The sequence below is a fragment of the Misgurnus anguillicaudatus genome, chromosome 10 (assembly GCF_027580225.2).
Source record: "Misgurnus anguillicaudatus chromosome 10, ASM2758022v2, whole genome shotgun sequence".
Taxonomy (NCBI): Eukaryota; Metazoa; Chordata; class Actinopteri; order Cypriniformes; family Cobitidae; genus Misgurnus; species Misgurnus anguillicaudatus.
The window spans coordinates 37,854,517-37,877,791 of NC_073346.2; the positions used below are offsets into that span (position 1 = coordinate 37,854,517).

The 23,275-nt window shown below is 38.1% G+C and overlaps 1 protein-coding gene across 1 annotated transcript in view; it reads left to right on the forward strand.

Annotated features, from left to right (window-relative positions):
* The window catches only part of ext1a (exostosin glycosyltransferase 1a), a 95,461-nt gene that overhangs the window by 65,272 nt on the left and 6,914 nt on the right, over nucleotides 1–23,275 (forward strand). Inside the window, exons 3-10 of the mRNA XM_055211340.2 lie at nucleotides 1,084–1,191; nucleotides 6,437–6,556; nucleotides 12,034–12,166; nucleotides 12,434–12,552; nucleotides 14,851–14,946; nucleotides 15,099–15,188; nucleotides 20,875–21,035; nucleotides 21,590–21,761. Coding sequence (XP_055067315.2) covers nucleotides 1,084–1,191; nucleotides 6,437–6,556; nucleotides 12,034–12,166; nucleotides 12,434–12,552; nucleotides 14,851–14,946; nucleotides 15,099–15,188; nucleotides 20,875–21,035; nucleotides 21,590–21,761 — 999 coding nt within the window. The remainder of the gene's footprint in view (nucleotides 1–1,083; nucleotides 1,192–6,436; nucleotides 6,557–12,033; nucleotides 12,167–12,433; nucleotides 12,553–14,850; nucleotides 14,947–15,098; nucleotides 15,189–20,874; nucleotides 21,036–21,589; nucleotides 21,762–23,275) is intronic.

Sequence of the window (23,275 nt, forward strand, 5' to 3'; positions counted from 1 at the left end):
CTTCCGGTAGCGCCGCCATTTTGGAGTGATGCGCATTCAGGATGAGAGCTTACGCAGCGTACAGAGTTTCTCTGCTGCTGCTCTGTGCCCCCGCCCTCCGAATTTGTCATACGTCACTAAGAAAAGTGCGTACACTACGCTAATCCTCTCTCCTGAGTCTAAGATGGCGGCGCTACCGGAAGCTAGTTTATAAAGTTAATAACATTTTAAATATGGATATTTCTACAACAACACCGCACGGATTACCCACAGAAGTTTATCATCCTGGAGCCGTTTGGATTTAATTTGTGAAGGATGGACGCACTTTTTTGGACTTGAAGGTCGTGGACTATTGCTGGACCCCGCAACATTACATTTAATGAACAGAAATATCTAAAATATTTTCTAAAATATCCGAAAATGTGTTTGTCTGAAAAACGATGGACATATGCAACTCGGACAGCTTGGGGGTGAGTAAATCATGGGTTTAATATCGTTTTTGGCCGAACTATCCCTTTAACACGGATTTACGATTAAACTGAAATTTCATTATGACTGCCACTAGGGGGCGAACTCTTACAGTTGTGTCCGAATGCAGTGTACAATGGAAAGGCGGGTTTAGCCTATATATCTTTAAAAAAAAGACATGAAGTGCAATTTTAGTCATTAGGAGAAGACTGGCTATATGTTGTAAATACTTGAAATAAAACAATTTATGAGAGTTAAACAGTAATAAACAAAAGAAGTTTAAGAGCGCTGTATTACAGTTTTTAGTGCAATACTAAAAAATACATGTTGATTATTTAAACTTACACTTTTTTGTGCAATGGTCATAGTTGAACTATTAACATTTGGCTCTTGCAATGTATGACCTATATGCCTTATCCAGATCGAAGTGCATTACATCTGTTTTAGTTTGTAGGTTCCCTTAGGATCGAACTCATGACCTTGTGTGTCTAATGCAGTGCTTTACAAGATGAGTTACAGGAACACCATTTAAAAAATTTTCAGTATGAACTCACAGCTTCTCTACTTTCAGGTTTTCCTCTTGAAGATACAGATAAACATTTGATGACTCTTGTTTCTGTCTGTGTGTGCGTGCAGGCTGCTTGCATTCCCGTCATGCTCAGTAATGGATGGGAGCTTCCCTTCTCCGAGGTCATCGACTGGCGTACGGCTGCCGTCATTGGAGACGAGAGACTCCTTCTGCAGGTACGTCTGAGACATCTTCATGCTACAGTCAGCCTGTGCAACATTTTGGCCCATGCTCATCTCTGAGATCTCACACAGTGGCATTTTTCTAAAATCTAGTGAACTGACTTGTTTATCGTATTTAAAGGGCCATCATCCTTCTTTACCAGTTTTAAATTAGAAAGCTTTACATCTTACGTTTACTCATTTGGAGGATGCTTGTATCCAAAACAGGTTACAGGGTGTCGATTTGCACAATGCTTGTCTAAGCAGGAGTGTGGTGCCTATAGAGTCAGCTCAAAAGCTTTCGTTTGTATGTTTAAGTTGCTGAAAATGTTTGAACTTCATGACTTGATCATGCACAAATGAAATCTAGTTTCACATGGTGATTTTCCGGGCATGCACTCGTAAGTTTCACTGGCAGTCTGAAGATCTCCAGAGAGTTCGGTGAGAGCAAAAGCATGTTGCCTTGTAATTGAAATGGGACCTCGTGCCCTCACCTATTAACAGCCGGCAGCAGAAAAGCACGCTGGGGTCAGAACAGAGACGGATTCTGTCACGGCACACTGGCACATTTTTATACTTAATATGCTCTCCGGCCCTCGTGGCGCTTGACTGGCTTAACTAAAGGTGAGACGAATGGGTCTGTGAAATATTTGAAATGGAAATTTACCTCCAGGGATGTTCGTGTTTACAATGATTAGAGATTTTAATAAATGCATGCACCTGTTGTGACTTATTTGTCATCTCCGCTGGTTGTGTAAATACTGGAACGGGACAGACTGAGCAAAGCCTGAGGGGTTTTCAACGGGGAATGATGCTGGAGTTCAGTTGGCATCGATGTGACTGTCAGTTGCCTAAAAATCTCTTATCAATGCCCTAACAACAATGTCGAAAGATATTGGATACAACACGATAAGTACTGCTAGTACTGTCAAATTGGACGATGCAATGCTAAATATGGCATCTCTGGTGATGGAGAACCAATTGTCAATTGATAAAGACTGATGGTTCTCTGGGAGCGTGAGGCGTTGGCCAACCTGTATGTATGCATAATTGCTGAAACAACCATGATTCGCGTTTTTGCATTGACTTTGTATGTGATCTACTCACGCAAATTGTTGAATTCACGCTTGTTGTGTACGCCCCATTAGTTACCACCATCATACCGTCTTGTATTTAGTGCAAATTGAGCTTAAGATACAAAAGTTATGGTACAGTTCATGTCATGTTTAATTGTTGGTCAGAAATATGATGTTTAAATGTGATTTTTAGCACATGATTTTAGAAATGTCTGTCATTTAAGTAGATATGACTTTATGCATGACTGAAACAACTGCCCGGAGGCATTGCAAACATGGCTGCCTAGTGGTGCGACTTTCCTAAAGGGACTTTAAATCAGTCATAACATCTTAAAAACCCTAGAATCGTCTTAGCATCACCTAACAATAAGCTAGAAACTTCTGAGGATACATTAAAATTGTTTAGAAGACCTTGGCAATCACTAACCAATGCCGTTCAGTCACTTAGCAAACACATAGAAAGCACTGTGTACACATCAAACATGAAAATTAGCATTTCACTTGCGTTAAAAATGTGTTTTTCGCCGCCCAATTTACGTCATTCGCATTGCCCGCGCGAGTTTGCGTCTGTTTGCGTCTGTTTGCGTCTGTTTGCGTCTGTTTGCGTCTGTTTGCGTCTGTTCGCGTCTGTTCGCGTCTGTTCGCGTCTGTTCGCGTCTGTTCGCGTCTGTTCGCGTCTGTTCGCGTCTGTTCGCGTCTGTTCGCGTCTTTGAATTGTCTGTTCGCGTCTTTGAATCGTCTGTTCGCGTCTTTGCATCGTCTGTAGGGTTGTGACAATTAATCGGGAAAATGCGCGTTTTCGCAATGAATGAATTTGAATGAATTACGGTGAAATGCCGCCACTTCCAAAAGCCAGAGGGTGCTCTCATGCAAAAAAATTCAATTTGTGCAACAGAAGAAGTAGCATTACAAACGCAATTCCAGGAAATATCTAGAGGCGTATTTATATCGCTGTTCTTCAGATTGTTTCAGGTATTTTCATAATAATAAAGAATATTTTGAATGATTGTGTTTAACGAGTGTTGCTTTTTTCAATGTACGTTATAAACGAGTCAATCTCATAGTGATTTAAGATTGATAAGTGACCTACTGATCACAGAGCCGTAGTACACACACAAGCTGTGCATGAAACAGAATCGGAGCCTTGCGATTCAGAATCGATTTCAGACAGGTCTTTTTAATGGGAACGCGATGCATCGATGCACATCCCTAATCGTCTTTTCGCGTCTTTGCATAGTCTCTTTGCGTCTTTGCATTGTCTGTTCACGTCTGTTTGCATCTGTTTGCATTAGGGGTGTCCATGATTAACCGATTAACCGTTAAAAATTGTTTAACCGAGTGAAACATTTTGCTCGGTTAAATGGCATCAATGGCGTGCATTGAATTTAGTTGTAATACATTTTTGCACCACCAGAGACCGCCAAAGCGCTCCCAGACATTTGTAATGTCCACAAGTAGTAGCAGTTTTCTAATATGAAGCGGGCAAAGAAAAGCACAGCGTGGGAGCACTTTAAAATCGAGAATGACAGGGCAAAATGCAAGTATTGCAATGCAGTGCTTATATACTTCATGTACAACCTAGGGTTGCTGCCGTGACAGAATTTTCCCACCGGTTAATGCATGCAGACGTGCGCATTTTACTTTCGCTTTTGAATTACGCAATTGTTTAAATGCAGCGCTTGCGTAAGCTGCATTCAATCGCGTATGAATTAGCATGCTTATGAATAAACAGCTGGTTTAATTAAGTGCTTGAGTCAATGTGCGCAGGTAATTCTCGCAGAACTCGCCAGTTCCAAGCAGTGCAACCGGCTACTCCTCCATAAAGCGCTGCTTGAATGATGGGTTTATTATTTTTCTTGATAAAAAATACAACAAAACTATCTCGCTTATATTAAACATCATATATGTGCATTATAACAAAAACGAGTAAGCACGCGGCTTCTGCTATCGTCTGGTCATTCAGCTCGCCTCGCAAACTCTGACAGAAATAAATGAAATCTGACACCTGCTGCTCTGTGACGTGACTCGCGTTCAGCTCCGCTGTGAATTCATGCAGCAGACACATTCAGTTATAAGTGTTTGCTCTCTCTAACGAAGCTAAATGATTTACTTACAAGAAAATATCAAAACGACGGTAAAAGATGGTGTCGGGGTGGGCAAGTGATCTAACCGGTGAGAGGCTGAAGCACCGGCAATCACCGTTTCACCGACTATCGCAGCAAACCCAGCCAACACCCGGGCATCATACAGAGGCGGCCGCGGAGCCTGCGAGTACCTTCGCCCAGCCTACCATCCCCGCAAACGCAAAGTCAGTGACATACTTAAGCTGATCTGTCCTTACCACTGCGTTTTATTTCTATAAATTAATTTTGTTTTAAATGTGGTCCAACCAGTTATTAAAGGTGTTAAAAATAAATAACTACCCCTTTCTCGTGTGTCTGTATCTCTGGGTTGCCTTGCGCATAATATGGTTAACCGAGTATTAACCGCTAAGGGTGTCAGTTAACGGTTAATTAAAAACTTGAAAACGTGCAGCCCTAGTTTGCATCTGTTCGTGTCTGTTAGCATCTTTGCATTGACTTTGTATGTAAACTACTTGCGCAAATCGTTAAATTCGCGTTTGGTGTGTACACCCCATTAGTAACCACCATAATACTGTCTTGTATTTGAACTATACTTACACTGCCTAATATTTAAACTTTGTCTAGTTTCTAGTTATAGTTGTGTATTCGGTGTATGTTCATTGATCCCTTGTCTGTTTATTTCTGTTTGAGGATTTTATTCAATGTAAAATAAAAGCTAAACTCTTTTCAAAACATCTTTGACATGCTGTAGATTATCACAGAAAAACATCTCGACTCTTCCCTTGCCAAAAATGCTCTGAGGATTATGCTTTTACGGGTGTCATTTGTAAATGCACGTCTGCCAACACATTTTTTTTTTTTTTAGTTTTTGCAACCTTAGACACAACTGTAAATTGTTTTCTGGGGTTATCAGCGGCATGTCACAGATTTTAATAGAACAGTTTAATCACAAACAAAATGTTTCATTTTATTTAACCTCATGGCATCTCATTCCCAACCTGTATGCTGTTTAATTCTGTTCATTGTAAAAAGTTGCATGATTAACCCTTGTGCACTCGCTTGGACATTTTTGTCTATTTGAAATCTAAGGGGGCGTGCACACCAAAGCGTTTAAACGTGGCTGAAAATGGCAGGCCGACGCCGACTGTGGGCACTTCTTGCCAGTGTTTTTCAGCTAAGAGCTTTGGTTGCTATGATACTTCTGCTTTGTTTATCAGTCATTGAACGATGCGCTGGTTGGCTGTTGTGATGTTTGTCCCGCCCCTCCTCCGCTGTGATTGGACGGCTAAGTGAAAAGTGACATTGACGAGCTGAGTATTTCACCCATTTTTCAACTCTGGGTGCCCAGCACGGAGCGTGGACGTTCAGCATAGAAAAAAAGAATATCACAAAAGGAAAATAGTGGGCGTGGCATGTTTTTTCCACAGTGAATTGATTGGATGTAGGAAAGTATGTGTTTTATTCAGAAATGGAACTCGCAGCAGACAGACAGATGGAGTGGGCGGGGTTAACGGACGACACGTGTGCGCAAAAATGTGTTGTTTTTGGGTGTGTCCTTTAAAATGCAAATGAGATGATCTCTGCACTAAATGGCAGTGCTGTGGTTGTGCAGATTAAGGGGTGGTATTATCCCCTTCTGACATCACAAGGGGAGCCAAATTTTAATGACCTATTTTTTCACATGCTTGCAGAGAATGGTTTACCAAAACTAAGCTACTGGGTTGATCTTTTTCACATTTTCTAGGTTTACAGAAGCACTTGGGACCAAATTATAGCACTTAAACATGGAAAAAGTCAGATTTTCATGATATGTCCTCTTAAAAAAAAAAAAATGATGCGCACGGATAAATTGTTTATATTTGAACTGCAGTATTCCATAAAAAAAGAAAAATTGTCATTTGGTATTTTTTGAGGACTTTAAGGTTAGTTAATGACGTTTTTTGGATAAGTATTCCTGTAAACTTGGATTCAAACTTGAATAAATGTCTGGTTTGGATGACTGCTGTATGGAATGAGAAAAATGTCAGTTATTTAAAACTCCGATTGAAAAGGCATGTCAAGAAGATAATGCAATATCTCACTGCTGTCGTCTCCTCACAGATCCCATCTACCGTGCGCTCTATCCATCAGGATCGCATACTGTCTCTCCGGCAGCAGACGCAGTTCCTGTGGGAAGCCTACTTCTCTTCTGTTGAGAAGATTGTGCTCACTACATTGGAGGTGAGCAATTTTCTGATCAATTAACATCTCTCGCTGCGTTCAAGATGTGAAGCCATGTAATTGCTGTTTGGAGGAATCGAATGAAAAAGTCATAATTCACATCAAAATGGAAAAAAGAGAGAAAATTATATTTTATGTAGAGCAAATTAAACCCATTTTAGAACTATTATACTTCTTTTGCATTCATTTTTATGATAATTTCATTTATTTACCACCCAAACGCGCCTAAAATGTTCTGTTTGTAATAATAATCATTATTCTCATAAGCTCTCATTTCTGAAATTGATCCTGTCCAGGCAAAATGTTTTTTTTCTAAATAATTTTATCTTATTACTCTATCCTACATATTATCCTACACTTTCAAAGGTACAAAAGTTGTCGTACATATTTTACGAGTTGGCTAATTTTTATGAATTTGTACGAAGTTACTCGTACAAAAATGTAGGATTATCATTTGTACTATAGGGGACTATTAATGCTTTTTGGTTTTGGCTCAATCATTAATTATATTTTTACACAAGCAACACACACATCTTTGCTAAAAATTAACATTTGAAGTTTGTTTCTAGTACTTACCATTCCATACACCAAACGTGACAGAAGTGCAAACTTACCCCATAGGTGGGGTTAATTGTAAAGGCAGGGGGTTAGTTGTAACACTTGTTAAAAATTAAATTTGCAGGCAAATATTTCAATAGTATTTTGTCTATATACTTGAAGTGGATATTGTTTATATATCTGTCTATATAATAGACAGATATCCACACTGTATTCATTCATCCAGCCCTTTTTTTAACAATAGTTCAATTATAAATGAATACAAATGTCTAAAATATGTGATATAAAGCAGCACAATTATGACAAAAACATTTTTATATGTGACCAAGTCTGTAATAATCATACTAAAGTCTCTAAATCAAATTCTGAGCTAATGAGCATCAAAGTCTGATTTTAGCCATTCATTTCATTATGATTTTAATCTTGACCTTATTCAATCAATTTTAAAGATGTGAACAAAAATTAATTTTTACACAGTTTTTGATAAGACAGGCACATTTATTATGATTCATGTGTAGCCGATTTAAAACAACACAAGAATTACGCTAATGTTAGCTTTTTCATATCGTTAGTGCTGATTGGTTAGTTGTAACACAGCTTTACAATTAACTCGCTTGGTGGAAATATTTTCAAGCCCACCAAAAAAGTTGCTAATGCTGCGTTCAGACCAGCCGCGGTAGTGTAAGTGATTTCAATGTTAAGTCAATGTGAAGACGAGTTGACGTACGTCTGGAGGTTTTGCGGCGCGAATGAGGCGTGTAGTGTGGTGCCGGAGACGCGATTCCGCCTCATTGGCGCGTCTAGTTTGTGCGAAAGACGCGAATTGAGCATTGCCGTGGCAAATGCACGAGTTGAAAATTTTGAACTTTGGGGAAAAAACACGCCGCGTTAACCAATCAGAGCTTGCTCTAGTAGTGACGTGATTACAGAAAGCAAGTGGAGTCGCAGAAGCCCCTCCCATGATGCGAATTTCCACGTAAATGTCTCGATGACTAGAATTTCATGCGCGGCTTTCACGCGCGAATGAAGCGAGTAAAATGTTCAAGCTGCAAATTAGACGCGGTAGATGCGATTTTGACGCCTCAAACTCAGCTGGTGTGAACCCACGGTAAGAGCTGCAGGGATATTTCAAAATGATGCTGTGTTTTAGTCAACAAGACACTGATTAAGTTGACATAGCATTGGATTTGATATCTTACACACCCAACTCAAAAACCAAAATAAAAACAAATTATTGTTTTTATAATACAACACCAAAACATTCTTTAAACAATAACTCAAAAACATTATACCTTTCCATACATTTGCAGGAGATTGTCTTCTCTCAGCGTGAAAACAATACCAGAAAAACAGCTCACTTAACCCTGTGCAACAATGGAAATGGTCCGTGTTACAATTAACCATGCGTTAGTTTGTGCCCCCGCGCACCCCTATTATAAAACTGCAATGGCAACCCACCCCTAACCTCACAAAAGTTAAACCCACATTTTGTGAGGTACTCTTCATTTATAAGTCATTTTAAATTAAATTATCTGATAAATGTATACATTTGAAAGTACACCAAATATCCATATCTATTCCACAATTTACATTGTGAAGTTTTTTCATAATGTCGCAATGATTGCAGTTGTCCTAGAGAGGCTTCATTTTTAAATATAATATTGCACTAACCCGTAGGCCAAAATCAATAAAAGACAGATAGTGGTCAATCCATCATGTTGAGATCTATTTCTGAATGAAAGCAGAGCCGTACGGGTCCGTCTCGGGCTCTGGTTTCATTCGCTCTCCCCCGGAGGATCTTCTGGACTGCTGCTGATGTGTAAGAGGACACCCGGGTCACGTCGTGAAGGAGGATCTGTGACAGCCGACATTAATGTGTACCAATAAACCCAGCTCTTATCCAGCCGGCCACATGTTTATTAGGATCTGACTATTTGAACGCTCATGAACTTTAAGCCTCATTGATGTTTGTTGGGTGTACTATAATAACTGTTGGTAGATGTTTCAGAGATGTTGTAGCAAGAAAAATCACTTTGATTTCAATCTGAAATTTTAGCTGTCCTGTATCTTGATAACACACTGTAGTTCTACAAAAGAAAAACGTGTGTTGACAGCATCTTAAAGGCACAGCTGCAAACCATTTAGAGACGCACAAGTTTTATATTAGAAGATCCACAAATATGTTTTTTTCTGTTCTTTATCCCAGAAGCATGAATTATTAGATTGCATTAGACTTAACCCCCTGAGAAACATCTGGACAACTTTTTTTTAAAGACAAACCAAATGTGACCCTGTCTGCGAAATTCAGACTAACGTCTCATAATCTAATGAAGAAATTTGGAGCATCAAAGTTTGATTTCACTCATTGATTTTACATTGATTTCAATCTTTGACATGACCTTGCTCAGTCAATATTAAAAATATCAAATAACAAGAAAATGAACTCAAATAACCCTGTAAGACCCAAATATAGAAAAAATATTTAACCTTTTATATGTTGTTGTAAGTGGTTTTTACATTTTTGACATTTTGGTAAGTTTTTATGGAAATGTAACAAACCATATTTTTATTTAAAAAATCATTTTTTAATTAAAATGCTCAGATTGTATTTACAAAACCAGATAAACTGAAAGAAAACTGGTATTTACTGTGTTTAAAGACATGTTCAATGATAGTTATCCCATTTTGTTGTTTATGAAAACTTCTCTCTTTTGGAAACTGTACATTGGTTTTATCTATCAGAGCTGTGATCATGTCTTGACACAAACCTTCTGAGGTACTCCAGTGGTATATGAAAGAAATAATGCCAATACCGAAATATCAGTATTGAGACTGAGAAAATCCTTTTTCAGACAGTAATACCTGCCATGGGGCCAGGTTTGTGTTCTTGAATGGGTTGGTTTTGTTGCTATCATATCAACATATTCATTGTATGGGCAGACATAAAGTTTTTAATTTCTCTTTTATAGTTGAGAGGAATCATCACATTCCTCCTCTTTAGTTATATCAGAGTCTCATCTCAAAGTCACTTTTTTCAAATTTGGATGATATAAATGACATCATACACTTCAATTCAATTCAATTGTATTTATATAGCGCTTTTCACAATTGTTAATTGTTTGAAAGCAGCTTTTCATGAGTAGATGTAGGGGAAAACACAGAAAATCATTGTAGATAAAACCCGGCTAGTAGCATTCTGAAATAAAAAACACACAGATACACAGATTTTTCCATGCTTATTAATCTTGATGCAAATCAATTCCAATCACATTTATACATTTCAAAGGATTCACCCATTCCACAGAATTCACACAACACTGTCTGGCAAGCTTATTATCCTCTATTTATAATGCTAATATCACCTATACCCCCCACCTCACATTCCAGAACAATATCACCTGTCCCTTGTGCAGCAAACAGATATTTGGGCAAACAAAGCCCAGACAAGAAAACAGGACCAGCAAAGAATATTTTGTAAAGCTCACATAACACACGTTGTTTCTGCATTTCTGATGTTAATCTGGAGTACCTATAGAGTAGTATGACATCCTTTATATCTCCGAATAGTCTTTAGTTTAATCAGATTTATAAAAGAAAGATTGGCTTTACCGAATCTTTCCGATAACGTACGAAAAAATTAAGAAGGAGGAGTTATACCGCAGGAGGAGCGAGTACGAGTCGAGAACACTATACAACACTGTTTTAACTTATGATTCACTACATGCTCGTGTCATTTATATAGTATGCACAGAAGTCTTACTTACCGCGTGCAACTCGTCATGACCCGGTTGAGAAAATCCAGTGCATCAAACACACACGCAAAACTCCGCTGCTACACCAGATAATAAACTATATCCATTGTTTTTATAAGGCTGGATGTCTTCTCCTTACATCCAAAAACACACTTCATCTTTCGTGCCATTGTTGACTTTTGAAATTAAACAAAGCTGAGTGGCGTGATAAGCTGTTTGCAAGCTCTAGCGTCTCCCGCCGATTGACGGGTGGGCGGGGATTTCGGGGAGAAGTGCCCATTTAAAGAAGTGAAACGTACAGAAAACCCCTGAAACGTCAGTTGGAACTGTAATCGAAAAAAACTTTCCGAAACTTGTACGAACCCTGGCGAAGTGCATTCGGCACAGAAATACTTTGTAACATGTCCAACTGCTTTTTTGACACTTTGCCTACGTTTAGCATGAGGAAACAACTCTATAACTGTGTTAATAAGTCAGAATGCTTGAAATACCATTGAACCCCCCCCCCCCCTTTAAACAATAAGATACAGATAGTTTCAAATATTGCCACATAAATACTTTCAAATTCTCAAATAAATAATTTTTTTCCTATAAACGTATTTAATACTCTTAAAACTTTGATTAAAACTCAAAATAGACATTTAACATTAATATTATATTTTGTTGCCACAAAAAAATGATTAAAAAAGTTGTGCAAGGTGCACGGGTACATTTTGGTACCCTTCAGACACAACGTTGTAAAATTACAACATTGATATAACAAGTTCAAAATCTATAATCAAAACATTTAGCTGTAGCTTAAAATCTGCATGATCTAGACACGTAACTAATCACAGAAAAAAATATTTTAGGCATTACTTATGTGATTGTTCATTTATTTAATCCAGTAAAAAAAAGTTTGTTCTTCAAGGCAGGTTTGCAGGTTTTGTAAGTTCACGGCCAGGAAAACAAACCTATTTACAAAGTCTACCATTCAAAATCATTGCAGGGTTAAACATTACGACTTTTAGTTGTGTAAATGTGGTTTTAAAAAAAAACATGTACAGGTATACTTTATGAGATTTTAAACTGATGTTGTAATATTACAACATATAAACATCCCTAGTGTACAAAGATGGTTTGTGGGTTTCAGATGATGTCCTGACACCGCTCTCTCTCTGTCTTCAGATCATTCAGGATCGAGTGTTACAGCACAACGCCCGCAGTACGCTCATGTGGAACCGGCAGCCGGGTGGACTCTTCACTCTTCCTCAGTACTCATCATACCTGGGCGACTTTCCCTTCTTCTATGCCACAATGGGTGAGTGACCTCTTTTACAAAATACTGTGATGATACCATGATAACTTGATATACATTTCCGATTTTAATACCATTGTACTTTTATGGTATTATGGTACTTTGTGGGACATTTTGGTTTGTGAGAGATATTTATATACCACAGTATATATCATGTTGCTCCAAGGTCTGTCATTGTAAACTATGGATGTTGGGACTATCATAAGAACTGAATGTGTTATTATAAAGTCTAACTGTTTAGGTTAATGGTGTTAATTGTGTTTCCCGCAGGTGTTAAACCACAGCAGAAGTTCACAGCTGTCATTCATGCCGTCACACCTTTAGTGTCTCAGTCTCAACCCATATTCAAGCTGTTAGTGTCTGTGGCCAAATCGCAATATTGCTCTCAGGTATAACCATATTACATTTATACATGTGTAATATACCAACCCATTCTCATGAAATGCATATAAATATCACACAGTCTTGCAATACATAAAGCAAATTCCAATTTCATATGGCGTTCATATGATACGCCAGTCAGTGTTGTTTTTGGCAGCCCTTTTAGTTTTCGTTTTAGTCTTAGTCTTTTGGACGAAAATGCTTTTAGTTTTAGTCACATTTTAGTCACTTGTAAAATGTATAGTTTTAGTCAAGTTTTAGTCGACGAAAACGCAAAAAGGTTTTAGTCAAGTTTTAGTCGACGAAAACGCAAAAAGGTTTTAGTCAAGTTTAAGTCAATTTAAGTAAAAAAAAGTATTTTTTAACCAATGAATTTAGGTTAAAAAGTGTGGTGTATTTAATACAATTAAAATGTGCATTAAGGTTGTCCCTGAGGGCTTGCCGTTGTTTTAGTCGGTGTGCCTTCTGCACATGTCATAAGAAAAAGTTATGAATAAAAAGTTGAGCCTAATATACCCTCATGTTGAGTTTGTGTGTTACGCTGAGACCTCGCTTCTAAAGTTGAGAAACGTGTGCCTTGCCTTATTTAAATACACCACAAAAAGTATTGGAAAAGGGCTTAGGTTTGACAAATAGATACATGTAAAACCTTAAGCTTACCATGAAATGTGTCACAAGCCGATTGTCGAGTAAAATTGAATTTATATGATATGTTAACAGTGTGACTTGTAAGTTACCTTTAAAAAATATTACATAAAATTACAAATATTGCGTGATGAGCATACAGGTGCCGCTTGAGGTTGGTGGTATTCTTCCCACCTAGTTTGTGGCCACATTTACCGTCGTCTCCCAATATGCATTCCGTTTTTCTGTCTAATGGATTACACTGAAAGTATGTCCATAAATCATCTCGTCGTTTCCGTTTATTGGCATCACCGCCACGGTCCTTCGAACTCGCCACAGCCGCAGGGGTGTTGTTGTTGTTGTTTGAAATCTGGTGCGCGTGCGCGGCATGGCGGCTATCGGGGTGGTGGGCGTGAGTGTGAGTGAGACTGTGTTGACCCAAAAACAAGGATAGAAAGCGGCCGCATTGCTGATACTTTTTAGCTAAAAACAGACAGATTTCACGCAAAATAGGTAGAAATGACATGCATTATGAACGTCAGACTTATAATCATTTTCGTTCCGTCTCGTTTCGTCAACGAAAACTCGAAAGCATCTCGTCATGTTTTCGTCAACTTAGAGACATTTTTAGCTAGTCATCGTCGCGTTAGCGCCATAAAAAATATGTGCGTCAACGAAATCATTTCGTTATCGTCATCGTTGACGAAAACAACACTGACGCCAGTCCTTCCCATACGGCGCGTCTTTTGATGTCATTTTATTTATTGGTTTCTCATTTGTTTTCTGTTTTTAAACCATTGTCGCATTTGGGGTTATATTTGGGATTTGCTTTAGGATGTCATTTAATATATAGGTTTCTTCATGTTTTTTTAAACCATGGCCGCTTGTTGGGGTTAGAATTGGGGTTTGGGTTAGGATATCATTTTATGTAACAAAAACTTGCTCTATATCCCCAAACCCAAGCGACAATGGTAAAAAACTGAAAAAAAATGAGAAACCAATAAATAAAACAACACAAAAAGATGCGTCGAGCAAGTGAACGGGAAGGATCTGCGCGTCATATGCACTCAAAATTGGAATTTGGCGTTTTTATTGCACGACTTTTACACTGCATGCTATTTATATGCAAAAAAGCCCAATTTCAATACAAATAAAAACTATGCATTTTTTAATATCAATCTTAAACTGTTGATCTTCTTCCTCCACTGTTTTTTATTTGATAAATTCCGCCATATAAATAGGGAATCGGCATGGCGCCAGCGCAACTGGCTTTTAAAGGGATGAGAGCTGAGACTCTCATTGGTTTATTGCACGTTACGCCCAAAACACACCCATTACTCATTACGAGAATGGGAACAACCCTTTTAGACCATGCGCTTACAAACCATTTTTCCCGTTGTTAAATTAGCAAAAGTGGATTCGGACACGCCCGTATATACGGTGCGCCGTGCACTTTAGACAATGCGCTTAGATCGTTAAAATAGTTGCAAGACACCCAAAATTAATGCGAGACATGAGTAAACTGAGATTTAAATTTATCAAGCTAATATTATTTCTATATCTTTACTGTGTTTGATATTTTTTCAGATATATTAAGACATGCATGATGGGCACATGGTACAACTTTCTAATGCTTATCAAACATTTGATTGTCGTATATGTTGTTTTTTGCTTTTTTCTAGATCATTGTCTTGTGGAATTGTGATAAGCCTTTACCTGCTAAGCACCGCTGGCCCTCCACGTCTGTCCCCGTCATTGTAATCGAGGGTGAAAACAAGGTAAATCTCCACTCTGTCTTCATTCATATTAGTGTCTAATGTCATGAGAAATGACGTGCGGTGTATAGATTTTTGCCTCACAGTGAATGTTCATGCGTTTGTGTTGAAGTGGTTTTCATTCAGAGGTGTTTATGTGTTGACTGCATGCGCAGGTGATGAGCAGCCGCTTTCTGCCCTATGATGTCATCAGTGCAGATGCAGTGCTGAGTCTGGATGAAGATACGGTGCTTTCAACCACTGAGGTGAGCCGTGCGGTCACAACACATCAACACATCCTAGGGTTGCCACCTGTCCCGGTTTTACCGGGATTGTCCTTCTTTTTAATAACCTGTCCCGGGAAATTTATCAACTCTCCCAGGACACTAAATGTCCCGGTTTTCGAAAGCTATGTGAATATGTAATTTAGCGTGCGCACGGCAGAGAGCGAGACCTTGCGTCTGTGTGTGTGTGCCTCATTAAGCACATGTAAAACAGAGAGCATCCTGATTGGCCTGTTTCAGGACATCAACCAATCAATTGTCAGTGTGGGCGGGCTTTTATCTCTTCTCCAGAACCAAACTAATCGGTGTATCTAGAAACAGGAGCGCCATGACAGAGGGAGAGTGCCCCAAAAGCGAAAATATAAGACATATTTTACACCAGACTACACGAAAGTGTATCCCTGTCTTAAAAGAGTTCAAATCTTGCATGGTGTAGAGTTTGTAACAGTGACTTCAGCTTTTCCCATGGCGGGTTAAATGATTGTAAAATACATGTTGAGGTGAGTTCAACAAGTTTAATTTCATGTGCATATTTGCTAGTTGCTATTTAGACCTGTTTAAAGTTGCAATGGAATATAAATAAAAACAGTTTACATAAATAGTATAAGCAGCTTTAATAAATCGTAAACCTGATTTACATATTTTAACATAATGTACAAATAATTGGGTAAAACTTTACAATAATGTTCATTAGTTAACACATGAACTAATAATAAACTGCACTTATAGCATAAAGCAATTTTTTTTATCTTTGTTAATGTTAATAATACATTTATTTAAATCTTGTTAACATTAGTTAATGCACTGTGAAGTAACATGAATAAACCATGAACAGTATTTTTATTTACTAACGTTATCAAAGATTAACAAATACAGTAACAAATGTACTGCTCACGGTTAGTTCATGTTAGTTAATACATTAACTAATGTTAACAAATAAGAATTGAAAAAAAGAGAATTGTAAAGTTTTGCCAATAATTGCATAAGCCTATAGAAATATTATGCTATTGGGGGGGGGCTTGTGAGCAAACCAATTGGCCGGGTCATCTATATGTCCAGGTTTTTTATCAGACATGGGTGGCAACCCTAACACATCCAGAGCTACAAATGTTTTCTCAAGCTGTTTAAAAGAATAGTTCATCCATTAATAAATGTTGGCATCTTTCAGCATCCTCATACCTCCTAGGCTCTGTTTATACCTGGTATTAGGATACGTTTTGCTCAATCCCTGGTCTCTTTGATCCACTTTTAACCAGTTCTGTCCTGATTATTTTGACCAGATGAGAGCCAGTCCCTCCAGAAAAACGTGATTATGCGATCGTATGATTCAATGCATAATCAGCCAAAGTTGCCATATAAATGTTGTCACATAAATGTTGTCAAAAAGTGGATGAGTGCAAAATGTTTTACATCCCGTTTACACCTGTGTTTAGCGTCACCCACTTGTGATCCGATCGACCAAAATTAGGGATGCTCACATTGACCGTTTAACCGTTAACCAAAGGTAAGAATTTATGACCGATTAACATTATCAGTTAAAATAAAAAAATATTTGTTAATACATGGTGTGTGTCGTCATGAGCCGACAGACATTTCGCCACTTTTTCTATCTTTAATTTGTGAATGTCCTGTAAATGACACAAATTATTGCTGCCCTGACGGTCTGATAAAGTAATCATTTGTATGAGAAATCATTTGTATGCGTGTTTGGAAGCTGAATGGAGACGCGCGCGTGTCCGCGCAAGATGACGCGGTCCGTCTCGCGCACATCCGGACAGACGTTCGCTGGTGGCCTCTGACCCTGTCCATAAACACCTCTCTTTTTGCACAAACGGAGAAAGACGACGCAAAAGCAAAACTTTCTGAAAAGCCTCCCGCTTTAGAAATGACCACTGTGGTAGATGAAACAGAGACAATCTGCCCTCTTTGGATATTAATCCTCTGGACCGATCGCGTGCTTTTTAATAAGGTAATGTTGCGTGAATATCTGATAATGTATGAATCCTGGTTCTGTTGTTGATCTGTCGCTGCTGTTTGCACGTTCAAATTAAATCTTTTGTTTTTACTAGTTCACAGACAATCGTCAACTGTATTTTTACTCAATGACAATTTCATATTAAAATCTTATAAGTTAACGGTTAATGTTCGGTTTAGAAGCTACGGTTGTCGGTCGGGAAAATTAACTGATATGAGCATCCCAAACCAAAATGCATTTTATAAAACGGCCAGTTCTGGTTCTTCATTCTGATTGGTTGAAACGCGTTCTCAGCTGTGATAAAACTCACCGGTAAACCCACGGCTCAAACCGTATTACATAGCTTGTATCACTGCGCCACTGTTGTTGTGTACTGTAGAAAATAACTGTCAAAATGTCGGATTTTGTTGTCAATTTTGATTTATTGGGTGGGCTAATTATATTATAGTGTATTAATTATAATCCTCAACAATTGAACAATTAATGGCGATATCCAGATAAGTGTCAATAAATATTGTTGAGTTTTCTTGTTGATTAATCATTAATGCTTCCGTGAGGAGTAGTTGTACCGTATATTATCCACTGGGTGGCGATCTTACACAACATAAACACTGATGCTTTCACTCAACACTTTAAAACTCAAGTGTATTTTTTGATCAGCGATCTGAATCGGATCTCTAACAAAAGTCATTCACAGAAATGGAATTATCCCAACATTTTGCTCAAAATTTGAGAGGATAAAAGAACAATTGAAGGTAGGGTGAAACGTTTTTATTTTGTTGTTTGAAAGCAGAGGGTCTGTTCTTTCATTTGATATATTGTATGTTTATATATCTAAAGAAGAACATTTTTCTGGAAGGCATTAATGTTTAACTAAAGCTGGGTGGCAACTCTTTTAAAAAACGCTGGCAGGGAAAGTGTTAAGCATGCTTCCAAGCATATTTGATCCACACGTCAACAGTTGCACGGTATAAATGTTAATGTATAAATTAGATGAATGTTAATTTATGAAAATAAACACCACAGTCTTAATGAATCATATTTTCATTGTGTCTTTGCTCCGTCTTGCTTGGGAACCGCTCTGTTGCAGACACACTTGAGTCTGAGGAACTACTTTGTTTGGCGGAAGACTAATATCTGTACTAATATAATTACAACTTATTTGCTGTGTTTTATTATATGAAATCCTGCTATACATAATTTGAAGCAACCGTTTTATAAACGCAATAAGCCCCGCGAAGCAGTGGGCTACCAGTGCATTTTATAACGGCTAAGGGGGTTTTAGGCACTCCGCTTCGCGTCGTGCCTAACAACGCCCCTTAGCCGTTATAAAATGCACTGGTAACCCACTGCTTCTTGGGGCTTATTGCTTTATTAATACCAGGTGTAAACAGCCCTGTATATTTATATATCTTCCAATTGTTGACTTTGACTTTCTTTGTTGACAACTCCTTTAAGACTCTCTGTAGGTAGAGTATTGGGTTAGAAACACAAATTAATTTCCAAAGAAAACACATACTGATAAAAATGTATTCTCTAAAGCTGGATTTACACTGCAGATCTCGATGCCCAATTCCAGTTTGCTATTTCCAGATTCTATTGGGGTAGGGGCGTGTATGTTTAGGTGATTTCAAATATCAACATTGGCTTTCAAACATTGTGCACTCCGCCTTTAAACTGCAGAGGAAGTAAAATGCTGTGATATGCAGTAGAGAAAGACAAATAATAATACAAGATTACAGAGCTTTATTTCTGTAACAACACATAAAACAACATTAAAGCCAGTGGAGCCATCGTCCTCCATTGCGCTGTGGGTGGTGTTCAACTGAGGTGATGTCATTTGCCAGCATCACATTTTTAATGATGCATTACATTTCTTGAGATGGAAATATATGAAATATCTGATACGTCTGCTTACATTGCAGACACGAATGCATGTATCCGATTCATATCTGATTTATTTCCACATAAAAATGAGGCCTGTAATCGATCAGAGAATATTGGAATCTATGCGTTTTTTTCTGCTCACACATCCGTGATATATATATATATATATATATATACAGTTGAAAGAAAAAGTGTGTGAACCCTTTGGGCTTGCTTGGATTTTTTTATAAATTGGTCATAAAATGTGTTCTGATCTTCATCTAAGTCACAACAATAGAAAAACACAGTCTGCTTAAACTAATACCGCACAAGCATTATACGTTTTCATGTTTTTATTGAACACAACATGTAAACATTCATAGTGCAGGGTGGAAAAAGTATGTGAACCTTTGGGTTAAATAACTGGTTGAGCAATAACCTCAACCAAGCGTTTCCTATAGTTGCAGATCAGACCTGCACAACAGTCAGGAGAAATTTTGGACCATTCCTCTTTACAAAACTGTTTCAGTTCAGCAATATTCTTGGGATGTCTGGTGTGAATCGCTCTCTTGAGGTCATGCCACAGCATCTCAATCGGGTTGAGGTCAGGACTCTGACTGGGCCACTCCAGAAGGCGTATTTTCTTCTGTTGAAGCCATTCTGTTGTTGATTTACTTCTATGCTTTGGGTCGTTGTCCTGTTGCATCGTCCATCCTCTGTTAAGCTTCAGTTGGCTGACAGATGGTCTTAAGTTTTACTGCAAAATATCTTGATAAACTTTGGAATTAATTTTTCCATCGATGACAGTAATCCGTCAAGGGCCTGAGGCAGCAAAGCAGCCCCAAACCAAGATGCCCCCTCCACCGTATTTCACAGTTGGGATGAGGTTTTGATGTTGGTGTGCTGTGCCTTTTGTTCTCCACACATAGCGTTGTGTATTCTTTCCAAACAACTCAATTTTGGTTTCATCTGTCCACAGAATGTTTTGCCAGTAGTGCTGTGGAACATCCAGGTGCTCTTTTGCAAACTTTCTCCCATGAAGTCCATTGTTGTTTAATGGTTTCCTTATTGTATATTTGTCAACAAAAATGTTAGCATGTGCCAGAGATTTCTGTAAGTCTTTAGCTGACACTCTAGGATTCTTCTTCACCTCATTGAGCATTCTGCGCTGTGCTCTTGCAGTCATCTTTACAGGACGACCACGCCTAGGGAGTGTAGCAACAGTGCTGAACTTTCTCCATTTGTAGACCATCTGTCTTACCGTGGACACATGGACATCAAGGCTTTAGATATACTTTTGTAGCCCTTTCCAGCTTTATGTAAGTCAACAATTCTTGATCGTAGGTCTTCTGAGAGCTCTTTTGTGCGAGGTATGGTTCACATCAGACAATGCTTCTTCAGATCAGCAAACTCAAAACTGATGTGTGTTTTTTATTGGACAGGGCAGCTTTAATCAACACATCCAATCTCAACACATTGATTGGACCCCAGGTTGGCTGACTCCTGGCTCCAATTAGCTCTTGGAAAAGTCATTAGCCTAGGGTTTCCCATACTTTTTCCACCCTGCACTATGAATGTTTTCATGTTGTGTTCAATAAAAACATGAAAACGTATAATGCTTGTGCGGTATTAGTTTAAGCAGACTGTGTTTCTCTATTGTTGTGACTTAGATGAAGATCAAAACACATTTTATGACCATTTTACGAAGAAATCCAAGTTAGCCCAAAGGGTTCACATACTTTTTCTTTCAACTGTATATACTAAAAGTATACTTTTCTATAAGTCTTTAAGTTTATGTTTAATCTGAGTATATGACTGTTCTCACAGGTGGATTTTGCCTTTACTGTTTGGCAAAGTTTCCCAGAGAGGATTGTGGGATACCCAGCACGAAGTCATTACTGGGATGTCAACAAAGAGCGTTGGGGCTACACGTCCAAGTGGACCAATGACTACTCCATGGTGCTTACTGGAGCTGCTTTCTACCACAGGTCATTATTATTACTTTAATGCAAAATAAGTCTGGGCTTACACTACAGGATTTTTGAAATCCTGCCCAATTGTGAAATCTTGTAGCACACATGTAAGGAACATCTTGACAGATTTTCTTCTCTTAATCTGAGCCGAACATCAGAAACGAGCGAGGTGCCGGACCCAATTACCCTTCAGTTTCTCGGGAAGGGAAAATCTGGGAAATTTGTCCAGAAAAACCTGTAGTGTGAGCCCGGCTTCATCTTTATACTGAATACAGTTTTTGAATAGACCCTATGTGACCCTGCCTGTAAAAAACCCAGCTTATGTTATTTTTGTGTGATTTACTGCTTTCTACATAAAGTCATCCTACATAATGTAAAGAACATTCTGTAAAAATATAACCTTTAATATCAACTAATCATGTCAAAGATGTCAATGTGAAATCAAACTTTGATGCTCCAGATCTAATCATTACATTATGAAACTTTAATCTGGATTTGACCACTTGTTAACTGTTAGTGTTTGTCTTCACTATTGACAGGTTTTAATCGATCATCTTTTCTTATTTCAGGTATTATAACTACTTGTATACTCACTACCTGCCGACCAGCTTGAGGACGATGGTTGATCAGCTGTCTAACTGTGAAGACATCCTCATGAACTTCCTCGTGTCCTCTGTCACTAAAATGCCTCCTATCAAAGTCACTCAAAAGAAACAGTACAAGGAGACAATGATGGGACAGGTAAACATTTATGTGTACATTTATACATATACCATGATTCTCTTGTTATACACATCAGGATTTGACTTCAGTTTTCATTTTATGCTCCCTGCGGATTTAAATGTGAACTTCAGGGAAATTGTTTGATAGGCTGATAATTGTATTCTTCCTTCAAAAAAAAGCTCATGAAAATGTGAAGTTTCTGTTGTGTTATATTGAATGTGAGCAGTGAATTCCCTGAGCAATTTCGGCTCATCTGAGTTGGGTTATTGCCTGTATGGGGGTGAATATCATGAAACCTTTCAAGATTTTGTTCAGGTTATATTTCAGTATTATTAGGTGTCTTATTCATATCACCCTCCCATTTCTTATTACTATGAAGCACAATTTCCCTGCAATTTCTCATTTCTGTAATAGGGAAATAGTGATATGTTATTTATTTTACGATACAGGGAACCTAAAGGGAATTAAAAATATGAACATAAAGATATAAAAGGAAAATCACCAGGCGCATAACAGTAATGAGAATCTAAATAGAAATATAGTGACTGTCATGAAAATATATATATTTTTAAAATTGTCATGAAATATTATTGTGATATTGGCCCAATGCAAAATATCCTAATAGTCCAAAAAAATAATAGTCATTTTCTTTATTTTGGATTACTGAAAAAAAGAGTTCAAATGCAAAACCCTCCAAGTGCGTCTGACATGTTTTCTCGTGAATCTTGTGTTTCGCTTTAGTAATTTCACTTTAATTTCAATGAAAAAGTTATTAGTCAACAATTAAAATGCCCCATTTTCACGAATGTAATTTTAGACATTTCACTGCTATTAACTCTTTCGCCGCCATTGACGAGATATCTCGTCAATTAAGAGAAAACGCTTCCCCGTCAATGACGAGATTTTCCGTCTTTCCGCAATACCGCTATTATCCACCAGGTGGCGCACTTCCACAACTTATACAACCCGGAAGCAGCGCCTCACGTGAAAGAGAAAGAACTCCGTGTATGTTTTAAAGATCGTTCTGCATCTGATCTCTATCAAAAGTCTTTCGCAAAAATGGAATTATCTCAGGTTTTTGCTCAAAATTGGGTGTTTTTGAAGAAACTTACCCATGTTTGAGAGGTGATTACAAGAGAACTAATGAAGGTAGGATAAAACGTTTTTTTTATGTTTGAAAGCAGAGGGTCTGTTCTTTCATCTGATATATTGTTTGTTTATATATTTAAAGAAGAACATTTTCTGGAAGGCATTAAACTTTTGTGGAAATCATTAAAAATGCTGACGCTGGCTGGCAACTTTTTTTAAAAACGCTGGCGGGGAAAGAGTTAAACAACTTTGACTTACTTTCGCTGCAAAATCCTGTAAGTGCATGCAGGCTTTTTGGGCAAAATCCACCAGTTCTAAAAAATCCACTACTTTGGACATAGACAAAGCAAACAGTTGCAAAATCACTAATGCTCGATTCACACAAGATGTCAGCGTTCACGCTTGACGGAGGAAGATTAAAGTCAGAATTCAAAAGGTAAAAA